Here is a 12,145-nt window from a genome sequence, read left to right on the forward strand (position 1 = left end):
CCACATTATATCAAAGGAGATATTTAAAAAAAGGACTTTCCCCATATTTAAATAAAAGCTAGACAGTTTAGATAAAATTTAATTTAGGTTAACTAGACAATCGAGAGTTGCGTCAAATGTAACGTAAGCAATGTATTGATTTTCGTATTTTCGCGGAAAATGTTTGGCCTAATCGATTATATTAAAAACAAACATAGGGTAGTCCTAGAATTAAATTAGGAAATGATTAGCTACGGTTAGACAGCATCAATATTAACAATTAATCATTTTTTATTCAAAGTGATTGTATTTAAAATATAAACAAAATGTCTCATATTTTTAAGTTAATATTTACAATTGCTCTTATAGAGCAATATTTTATTTGTCATACTAATGGTGAGTATTATTAAAAAGCTTTCTTAATGAATATAAGTAACTAATGTGTTTAAATATGTTGTTGTTGTTATTAATTAGCTCTACAGCAAAATAGGACCTTCCACCATGTACGTCGATCAAGTATGGACGATAGTTTCTTCAAGAACCAGAAACCACCGTCTTACCGATCGTTCCAGCCAGTCTCAATTAAATATCGAAAATCATATCCAAGGGAAGATCGCACGGACTACGACATTACCTCTTACGACTCCGAATATGGTGGAGTTGTATCTAACTTTACGTCTTCCATTTACGACGACAATCCTCCGTTATATCCAAATCCAGAAATTTTATCCAGAAGCAATCAAGGTAAATGGTTTTTTTTTAACTGAACGCAACAGGTTCACTGAACATATGAATTCAAAATCAACAGTTGTTTGTTTTTCTGTTGTACTTTACTTACCAAATTTTATAGTTCTGTGTCTTTTTACGTAAAGAAATGGAAATACAATGATTACATTATAGGCAAATCGGTGGACACCCGAGCAATGGACTCGGAGGTGGACTTACCAGATGACTCCCTGGCCGATGCGGATCTTAAGGAGCATAATATCATAGACAGTGTTACATACCTGTACGGCTTTAACAACTGTCATGGCGTGAGAAACGAATGGAAAATACTGGTGAGTATTATTTTTGCAAAAGGCGAAATTTTTTGTCATGCCCTGCTCTATGTAAATGTACCATATATCTACAAGCTTTAATTTAATTTAATTTGTCTTTTTAGTTTAAGTCGAATCTTGGAATCTAAATTAGAAAGACATCCATATAATTCGATAGGAATATAATAATAACACCAAGCAATATTATATTGTTTCAATAGATATTCATCACTAGTGGTATCGCTGTTCTGATGTTAGCTGCCACTGTGATGTGGCTGCTATGGAGTGAATACGCAGCTGAATTTAGAAAGAGCAGCAAGCTATACCCGATCAACATTAATCTGTGCTGCTGTCTAGCTGCTTGTACGCTTATCTATATACAGGCAGTCATGGTAAGTAACATTTGAATTATTATCTTAAACTTCCTCTACTTATCCCTCAATTACCCAGTCCACATTTCATCTTAGTTGGTACAAAGGACATTCGAAATCTCGTCAAAATACTCGATTCAATCATGTTATTTTAACGCCAAGTATAACGCTCCTATATACAATGTCACACAAACTTATAATAGCTGGAGTCTAAGATGACAATAGAATAGAACACATGGGGCGCATCACTAATCTGCTTCAAATTTTCTACGTTCAAAATAAAACTAGGCGATACTGGTGCAGTCAGTGGGATGTACTTGAATATCTACATGCAAAACACGTTACAGAAAATCATAACATTTAGCTTGTATATTCCCAAAAAAAAAAAACTTACTGATGCAGTGATTTGGATGGGTCTCCTTAGAAGACCCACATCATGGTATCCGAAAGGTAATTAGGCATCAAGCGGAGTGGAGACCCTTTCAGTGACGTTTATGCTTTTTAATAATAAAAGTGTTTTCATAATAGTCTTAAGCAATATCACAAAGGCCCTGAATAAATTTGTTTTCATCTTCTTTCCTCATTTACCCAGGGCGTCTCATCCCCATCTCAATGTGAGCGCATCGCCCTCCTCCTCCACTACACGCACGTGTCTTGCGCGATGTGGATCGTGGCACTTGCTGCAGCCGTGGCCGAGTACTGCGTCTGCGACACACTGCTGCCGCTTAAATACATTTATTTGCTGGCGTATGGAGTCCCAGCTATTGTAGTTATGGTATGATTTTTTCATATTTATTCTGTAATAACTGTAAGCGTAATATCTTCAGTCTTAGAGTCAATTAAATATACCATATGAAATTCTTTATAAATCATACAAAAAATTACTTAATTTCAGTTCAACTACGCTCTGTCGATGGAACACTACGAAATAAAGCACTATTGTTGGATGTCGATAGAAAAGGGGATGGTCATGGGATTCATGGTTCCAGCTATGATTCTGATCCTGATCAACACTGGAATAATTATAATCGGATTGCAAAGCGTCAATAGAAAACAAGCCGAAATGTTAACAGCCAAGATCCAGGAATTAGTAGACCATCACCTAGCGAACTGGCCCAAGAACGAGCAAAGAAACAGTACCGGAAGTATTGATACTTTGGATAACATATACAGTCCTAGCAGTAGCAGGAAGAACACGGACACTTCAGATAAAGATTATAATATGAGTGAAGATGATTGCCAATATAATGTTAATCTGGGGAATTCTAACGGAGAGTTAGATTTAGACGGTGAGAATCAGGTAAGGGTGATTACGTTAATTTATTGCTATATTTACCTTTTTCCTTTTGTATAGTTACATATAGGTGCTTATACTTACTAGTAAACTAAATATTAATCTCTAGATACAGCGCCGAAGCCATAGATAATAGGACATCGTTTCGAGAGATTTTCCTTCGTACCCACATAGTCTTAGCCTGTGGAAAAAGTTTATTTAATATTTCCAAGTCTTTAAGTAGGGTATATTTTGATTTTTAACTAATATATTCATTAAAGCTATTGGTGTTATTACTCTATGTTAACTTGATACACAATTCATTACCAAATCTTAGAGTGTAATCTAATCACTACAAATAGTCCTAAGCGCCTCAGGGTAAATTAACATATAAAATGTAATGCTACAATAAATAGTTGACGTCTCATTTCCAGCCTCCATACATAAAAGCCTTACAAGACAAAGGGCTTCTAAATATACTGTACAGCATGGACAACCTGTCTTTAAAATGGAGCTGGAATACGGAAGGGAACGAGCTCAAGTCTTACCTGAACTTGTGCTTGGTTTTGGAGCCATTTTTCGCTATTAACTGGGTGATGGGTGTTGTCGCCATTGAAAATGCTGGTCACTGGTCTACGCCGACTATTTATTTGATACTCGTTGTCGCTATGGTAAGAACTTCAAAAAATATTGCTAATGATGTTCACTCCTTCGCTTTGGGGCTCTTTAAAGAACAATTTACATTGCAAGTTTATTTTTCTCTTATATGTATACTCGGGGACAAAATCAACCCCTCTCTGGCCTGCCACTTTAGCCTCCACAGATAAACAGCTGCCAGATGCTCGATTGGATCTAGCAATAAGAATAGTACTGCAAACCAACTAGGGACATTTTAGTAGCTCTCAGAATATATATATCATACTGATTGGTAGAGAATGCCTTAAGGCAGTAAGTCGGCCATTTGTACAATTTTATATCGTGTAATAAAGTTTAAATAAATAAATCATATATATCATTTTGCACGTTAGCTCTCCATCTCTAAATAAACTAGCGCACACTGAATTATAAACTGAAATAGATAAGAAAAACTGACCAAGCTCTCCGTTCGCCGAGGCCGGAATCGAACCAGCGTCTTCAACGAACCTTACACGGCTTGACAGCTAACGTCCTGACCATTAACCCGACCAAGAGGTCACAGCAGTACCCTTCCCAAATTCTGTAGTGTATATATATATATATATATATATATATATGCAATATTTGAAAGGCTAATTTAGTTCAAATACTTAAAAACACATATCATTTTTTGTTCCCTAGTTGTGTAGTCCATACTGTATGTTATGATATTGTCTTTTTAATACCTTGCATTTTTTCAGTATGTGTATCTCTCGGCTACCTTGTGCACCACTCTACCCATAGTTCGCAACAAAACGACGACACCTTGTTGCGAGGAAGTAATTACTGAACCAACATTAACTAGAACCAGGTAAGATTCATACTATCCATACCTACTAATATTATAAGTGACTCTGTCTGTTACCTTTTAGATTTAGATCAAGCTAAGTTGGCAGCGATTTTGATAGCAAAGCCTGTGCAAGTGTTAAGTAAACGTCATAATAATGCCTGAGATTCTGTGAGATGATGGATGCTAGGCCCTCAATTGTTGACAGTTAGGCGATAAACAACAAATGACAAATGTCAGTTAACAGTTCGTATCTTCTACGTATATGTAGTTATGTGTCAAACCGTAAACTGTGACGTCACACAATTTTCAAAAAGCGTTTTGGGCGCGAAAGCATCTGTCAAAATATTTTTGGTAATTTAACATATTTAAAGCCGTTTTTAGTATAAAAGTTGAATTTTAGGGCAACTTTTAGTTAATATAGAACGTAATACAAGCGTTTCAAAAAATTGGAAACAACCCTATTGTAAAAACCTTTAATTTGGTTAATTCTCCGGAATTACGTGCAGAGCCGCGGGCCGAACTTATTGTTACGGTTAGACCGTAAACATAGAGTATACAAATTAATACCAAATTAGTAGTTAATTTTCTTTACTAGTAACTAGGGCTCGCGGTCGTGTCCGTGATTCGTGAACCCGTAGCCGTGCGCCCGGGTTCGTGTTTCACGGCAACGGTTTTCTGGTCCGTTCCACACGTGACATTCGGCTACGTGAAATTAGGGTACGTGAATCCGTGTAGATCCGTGTAGGCGTGATCACGGCTTCACGTACCTTAAGAACACGCCGGTTCGGTCCGCCCGCGACGTTGAGTGAAGATACGATGCGGTCTCTAAGAGCTACGAATAAAAATGTATCGTGAGTTTTTTATTCATAGCTCTAATTCCGTTTCATTACTTTTGAATTAAAATTTATTTCCAATAGTAAGTCCTTTTAAATATTAATGAGTAATAAATGAATAGAACAAAACATTAATTACAATGAATAGCTACTTTAATAAACGGGTTGCTAAAATAATACCACAACACTGTGTGTCAGGAGACCAACTGTGATGTCAGGAGTAACTAATGACAATGAATGTGAGTTCAAAATTCTAAACTGCCCCCTCGGGATTAAATAAAAAATACCACGAATTGTAAAACAAAACATCGCGGTCACTTCTTTCAACTTCACGAACAAAAGGTAAAGCCCACAGCTACTTATGTATACTGTTTGTTTCATTTTGTCTGCACGTGCAACTGCACTTCTTATCTACAAAAAAAACCCGGTATGTTGGCTTAGCTTGTTAGTCATACAATAAAACACTCTAACAATAATATGTCATTATTACCTTCAATCTAGAAATAAACAGTACTCTTTAATGTGCCGAAAGTCCGAAACTGATAAGAACTGCAGCTGCGTACTTTTTTTTCCGTGGCCCCGTACATGTGTTTTTGTTGAATTTGTTTACCTGTATTACCTTTATCATATCTACCGAAAATTTGCAGAAATTTACCCTTTTGTTTCTTTGAATTAGGATTGCCTTGTTTATATTTAGGCTACGTTATATTCTTTGATAGTAGCAAGCTTTTACAAGTATGTTTCATTAATTTCATTAATACTTAACAGAATAAAATGTCTTCTTTTGATTTAATAATGACAACCAGTAGCACAGCGTTGCTTAAGTTCATAATTATAATGATACTTACTTACTACAAAGCTGATGGTCCCGGGTTCAAATCCTGGTAAGGGCATGTATTTGTGTGATGAGCATGGATATTTGTTCCTGAGTCATGGGTGTTTTCTATGTATTTAAGTATTTATAAATATTTATATATTATATATATCGTTGTATAAGTACCCTCAACACAATACTGTGGGACTTAGTCAATTTGTGTAAAAATGTCCTATAATATTTATTTATTATTATTATTTTAGTGCAATGCAACGAGCAGGTCGCTAGTTTTGACTAAAATCAATAGCTGGTTATACAAAAAACAGAACAACCCCAAATTATTTAGATATAACCATTATATTCAAATCGATGCAAAAAATACAATTTAAGTTTAATTCACACGTAAATGTTTGTCCGACGAACGTCCCGTATTCTATATACTAAGTGGTAACTCAATTCAACAATACCTAGTCCTTATTTATTTTTCACCCGGGCGTGTCGAACATACGAGACGTGCGATAAGTACCTATCCAACGGAACCGAGCCCGAAGCTCCGCACACGAACGCAGGTACGGGCTACGTATCATGGCGTGTCACGGTCACGGCGTGTCACGTGAATCCGGACGCGAACGCAGGTACGAGGTACGTACCTTGCCGTGTTCGTGAAATTCGTGATCTTAGTACCGCCGGGCTTAAGAACCCGTAGCTACGGATCGGCGTGTATCACGGATATCAGGAGCCCTACTAGTAACATTATTAACCATAGTAGGATTCGGCGCCAGCGCTGATTTAAACTAATGCAGCAATTTATAATAATTATTTTATTTCCAGGACAACTGACAGCATTCCTTTACTGGATCCAGCGATACAACAGCCCGTGGTGACTCCGGCACCTGCAGATACTATAAGCACTATCAGCATATAAAGCAACCTTTATGTCAAGGTACTAGGGTTCAAATTGAGGACTGCAAAGTCGGTTCGAGCTATTTAAAATCGCTTTCGGATTAAATTCGATGATTTGAGGAGGAATTGCAAATATTTCTAACATTTAGTTAATCAATTTATTGATAAAAAGGATTTGCAATCGCCTGAAGGCCAAATGCTTGCCACGAAGGCGAAAAATTAAACACGGTTGATGAAGTTTGATCTCATAGAATTTAAGAAAAATAATGCTATCGTATTAGTTTAAGTGCAATATGAACATAACATATATACACAGTACCAAAGTTTTCGGAACTTGAAGGCCGTAAATATCGTTAATATTAAATTAAGGAATTTTAAATCAGCTTTACAGATTTTTATAGTGTTTTTGGTGTAACCATTTAAAAGATTTTATGTGATGGGTTGTGTATTATGTGTATGATTGTTTTTAAAGCAAAAAAGCTGTTTTATATAGGTACCCAAGTACGTAATTAAATTTTAACTGCTAAAGAAAAATATCGCAATGGAAAAAACGTTATTATTGACCATCAATGTTGACTTGGTTTTTGGGTCCTTCGAAAGTCAATAAATAACATACAACGTCCTTGCTTCCCTAAATCTCTAATTAACTAATCAAAATCAATGTTTGAGTTAAAAAAAAAGGGTGAAGAGGATCCATTCTTCCGTACCTAAATACGTCATTTTATTCGACATCGATAAAGTGGCAGTACTGGCATTGTAACACATACCTACAAGGGAACAGCTACATCTAGGAAGTAAATTGGAAAATTATAATAAACACGTTCATGAACCAATCATGTTGCAAGCCATAGTTAGTTGCATGTTTAAATTACAGAAGCTATAATATAGTTTGGCCCAGGACCCATTTTAAACGAAGACAGAGAAACATTACTGCTTTTGTCTTAAGCTAATACTAGCACCCAAAAGAAAGGGATGAATATAATTTTCCAGGTTCTTACTGAATGACAAGTTGTGATTGCTAGACTACCTAAAGCGCGAGTTACATCCCATCCACACTCATAATGACCCGATATCAGGCCCGAGCAAGAGTATTTTTACGTTTCACCAAATATCGATTTGTTAGACCTGTACCCCAAAAGCATAAAATTGTTGTAGTAATTCACCGAATCGCATTTCACCTCGATCTCATATTTAATTTTCGCATTGTGTCTCAATAGTTTTTTTTTCTAGTGGCTATAAGTTTTAGTCGCATTTCACCTCGACCGTACATTTAAACATCGCGTTGTGACTCAATCGTTTATTACTTTAGTCGCATTTCACCTCGATATTGTATTGGCGACGTGATTCAACGCAACGTCAACGTCACATAGATAAAATTTTAATGAGTGTGATAGCACTTGAGGCTTAATCCTACAAGTACAAAACGTGTTTAAAAAAAAAGCGGCCAAGTGCGAGTCGGACTCGCCCATGAAGGGTTCCGTACCATTTATGACGTATTAAAAATAACTACTTACTAGATCTCGTTAAACATTTTACCACTTTGGACACACATTTTACCACTTTGGTAGTGTCTCTCGCGCAAACTATTCAGTTTAGAAAAAAATGATATTAGAAACCTAAATATCATTTTTGAAGACCTATCCATAGATACCCCACACGTATGGGTTTGACGAAAAAAAATTTTTTTTTTTAATTTTATGACTTATTAAAAAAACTACCTACTAGATCTTGTTCAAACCAATTTTCGGTGGAAGTTTGCATCGTAATGTAAATCATATTTATTTTTTTTAGATTTTTCATTCTGTTATTTTAGAAGTTACAGGGGGGGGGACACACATTTTTTCACTTTGGAAGTGTCTCTCGCGCAAACTATTCACTTTAGAAAAAAAATATATTAGGAACCTAAATATCATTTTTGAAGACCTATCCATAGATACCCCACACGTATGGGTTTGACGAAAAAATTTTTTTTTTTTTTAATTTTATGACGTATTAAAAAAAAACTACTCACTAGATCTCGTTCAAACCAATTTTCGGTGGAAGTTTGCATCGTAATGTATATCATATATTTGTTTTAGATTTTTCATTCTGTTATTTTAGAAGTTACAGGGGGGGGACACACTTTTTTTCACTTTGGAAGGTTATCTCGCGCAAACTATTCAGTTTAGAAAAAAATGATATTAGAAACCTCAATATCATTTTTGAAGACCTATCCATAGATACCCCACACGTATGGGTTTGATGAAAAAAGTTTTTTTGAGTTTCAGTTCTAAGTATGGGGAACCCCCAAAATTTTTTTTTTTCTATTTTTGTGTGAAAATCTTAATGCGGTTCATAGAATACATCCACTTACTAAGTTTGAACAGTACAGCTCTTATAGTTTCGGAAAAAAGTGGCTGTGACAGAATCGGACAGACAGACGGACATGACGAATCTATAAGGGTTCCGTTTTTTGCCATTTGGCTACGGAACCCTAAAAACACTTAATTTTAGTGCAAGGATCAAATTAACGTATCAAGTTAAATAGAGTCCCAAACAAACGTCGATCGCGGCGAAATGCCTCTTCGGTAACATACTACACGAAAAATTAAATACTACAAATTAATTATACTAATGTCAAAGGCTACGGGAAAAAGTGCGTCAAGTAAAAAAAATCCAGTGATATCTTTTTCATTCAAGGTGAAATGCGATTCGGTGAATTACTACAACAATTTTATGCTTTTGGGGTACAGGTCTAACAAATCCAAATATCATCGTTAACAATATTTGAAATGTAAAAAATGGATCATATGCATAAATATCAAACTTTGAACATTTGGTGAAACGGAAAAATATTATTTCTCGGGCCCGTAATCGTGTCTGGGGGCCTACCGCGAAAACCGAAATGCGCAAATTGCGAGGATCTTTCTCTCTTACTCTCACGAAGGCGTAATTAGAGTGACAGAGAAAAATGCCCGCAATTGACGGACTTCGATTTTCGCGGTTATGCCCTTTCTCTTAAATTGGTAATGTTGCCGCATCGTGATTTTTCCTACCCACGCCACCCCACGCATATCCTGATGAATGTTGCCAGTAAAACAAAAAAATCCTCAAAACATGATTATCGATTAAGTAATTAGGTAAATATCTAAACAAGTAGATGTATATTTACGTACCTACTATAAGATATTGCGACCCACTAACCCGCCATGGACCAGCGAAGTGGGTCGCACCTTTATATTTTATATACGCTTTTCTGTCCAAACGATGATGTATAAACATTTTAAAAATGACCGTTTTATCTTATACGACTGAACATGTTATGGCTGATTCAGATTTCAAACTAAGTATTAAATAGACTAGTTATTTAAAATATTAAATAGAATTTTTATCTGAATATGGCAATAAAGCAGGAAATATAATTATGTCCTTAACTCCTGACAAAGACAAGTCAGTAATATAGACTACCTACTATTTATATACAAAGTTGTGCTCGCTCAAAATAAGCTGTCTTATCCCAGAAATATTAATCAACCCTATAATAAACTGCGGGAGCCTTTTTCGTAAACTAATTAGCAGTATTATATACTATTCACTTGTCTTTGATCTATGGTTACTAACGTATTAAGATTTCCTAAATATTTTTAATGTCAGGATATTTGTTGTCGCACAATATAATATACCTAATTAAAAAGTATATATAAGTTAAAATTCTTACTAGAAGTAAAATTTCTGTAAAATGTATACACATTAAAATATCTATTTTCGGCAATACGGGTTAAGCAGAACCCTTCCTTGTTATTCCCAAAACGGCCATATACACCGTCGGCACTAATAACCCGACAGATTTTAACCTTTTGATCGCGAAGAACGCCTAAAGTCGTCGTTACTAGTCGTGCTTGGCGTTTGAGTGATGTTTGTGTTTATGACATAAACCCTTCAAAGGGTTAAAGGTGTATTCTTATTCGTGACCGCATTTAGAGACTAAAATGTAGAAAGTTTCTTTAAAACGATCTTGTTCTAGAGATAATTCTTGTGAAACTTTGTTTCTGTAATAAAATAACTCTGTGAAAAACGGCTTTTTTAGCTGCGATGCTGCCACTGTGACTTGGTTTAGACATACCTATACCTACTGACAGACATTAAAGTTTTAACATTTTCGACGCTTTGTCAAACAGAAAAGCTGTCACTCTGACATCACGTCACCAAAATATCAAAACTGAAATTGAACTTTGCGCAGTAAGTCTGTTTCTCTGTGGTCTGTGACGGATTAATCCGTCTTCGGCGTTGGACATACGGTGCAGCTAGATATATCCGTCATTGACGTCAAAAAGGTTAAAGGAAACTAATTTGTCCGTAAATAAAATAAATATTATACTTATTCGTTGTAATGTTTTTTTCAGTCAAGGTCAAGATATAACGTGTCGTGTGGAGAAAACATACACACTTTTTTTGCTGAATTAGACCAAGTCATATGTAACATCTTTAGGTCCTTATGACCTCAGGAACGCGTGGCTAAAATCAGTCAGGTTATTCGAGTCCACGGTGTATATGTGCGCACATAAGTATAACGCGTTTTAGACTACACTGTTTGTCGGGCCCTATTTCTCATGTACCTCGCTCTCCCTGTCCCTTCCTGGACACACTAATAAGTGCCCTAACTCTTTTTACACTACTTAGCCTAACCGAGGAATTTTGAGGACCCTTCCTAATGGAAAGCTACATATTTTCATGAAAATGCAGTGTGTTAGAAATCGGTAATTTTTTTTCACATCGCCTATTAGGAAAATAACTTTTTCTTCCCTGCTAGGACGAATCAAAATGGCACTTTTCTGTTCTACTGTTTTACTTCTGCATACTATTTTTATAGCTTAAATAATATTTTGAAGCATAATAATTTCCTCATAGTTGACGTAAAAAGCAGTATGTGCCACATGGCAGCAAAATCATTTCCACCATGGGCGTTAACAGTTAAATCCCGCACTACGTTCAGGATTTCATTTTAACCCGAGCGTAGCGACGGGATTCAATTATAGAAAGCTTCGCTTCGTTATCAAACCGCGTTGGTGGTAAATACTAGGATTTTCTTTTCCCAGTAGTTATTACTGGGTAATTACCACCAAGCTGTTGGTGGTGATTACCCGCTTCGTTCAGGAGTAAATATGTAATTTTGCTCCCATTTGTAATTTACTATTAGTTCATGTTGTCCATTTTTACAAGGACCCTGCCCAAGCCACACGGGTCTTGTTTAGAGCACTTTTCTAAGACAAAGTCATTAGATTTATATTCTTAAGTACAGTGTTTTAGGTAGTAGTCGTTCTGTTTGTGATATTAACTGTTGCCACAATAATTTGAATAAATGTTTTGACAAAAATATGTTTCATTTTACATCATGAAGTAGGCTTAACCTAAGTACCGTACCTATTGACCTACCCATCATCTAGAATTGTCTAGAGCAGGGGTTCCGCGGCGTCCTCTAGTGCGTCGTAGC

General features: G+C 35.9%; 1 protein-coding gene across 1 annotated transcript; it reads left to right on the plus strand.

Annotated features, from left to right (window-relative positions):
• The first annotated feature begins 82 nt into the window (after positions 1-82).
• LOC133531181 (uncharacterized) lies at positions 83-7,262 on the plus strand. Its single transcript, XM_061869316.1, has 9 exons — positions 83-375; positions 454-723; positions 880-1,037; positions 1,238-1,408; positions 1,980-2,162; positions 2,283-2,687; positions 3,095-3,331; positions 4,037-4,146; positions 6,604-7,262. Exons 1-9 carry the CDS (start codon positions 306-308, stop codon positions 6,695-6,697), a joined length of 1,698 nt encoding a protein of 565 aa, XP_061725300.1. The 5' UTR covers positions 83-305; the 3' UTR covers positions 6,698-7,262.
• The last annotated feature ends 4,883 nt before the right edge of the window (positions 7,263-12,145 follow it).

Source organism: Cydia pomonella, chromosome 24 (genome assembly GCF_033807575.1).
Source record: "Cydia pomonella isolate Wapato2018A chromosome 24, ilCydPomo1, whole genome shotgun sequence".
NCBI lineage: Eukaryota > Metazoa > Arthropoda > Insecta > Lepidoptera > Tortricidae > Cydia > Cydia pomonella.

What these genes read in the sequence shown, in the direction of transcription:
- LOC133531181 (XM_061869316.1), top strand. Translation starts at nt 306, where the DNA reads ATGTCTCATATTTTTAAGTTAATATTTACAATTGCTCTTATAGAGCAA. An exon ending in ATTTAGACGGTGAGAATCAG is followed by an intron (nt 2,688 to 3,094) that starts GTAAGGGTGATT and finishes TCTCATTTCCAG; the next exon opens with CCTCCATACATAAAAGCCTT. An exon ending in TGATACTCGTTGTCGCTATG is followed by an intron (nt 3,332 to 4,036) that starts GTAAGAACTTCA and finishes GCATTTTTTCAG; the next exon opens with TATGTGTATCTCTCGGCTAC.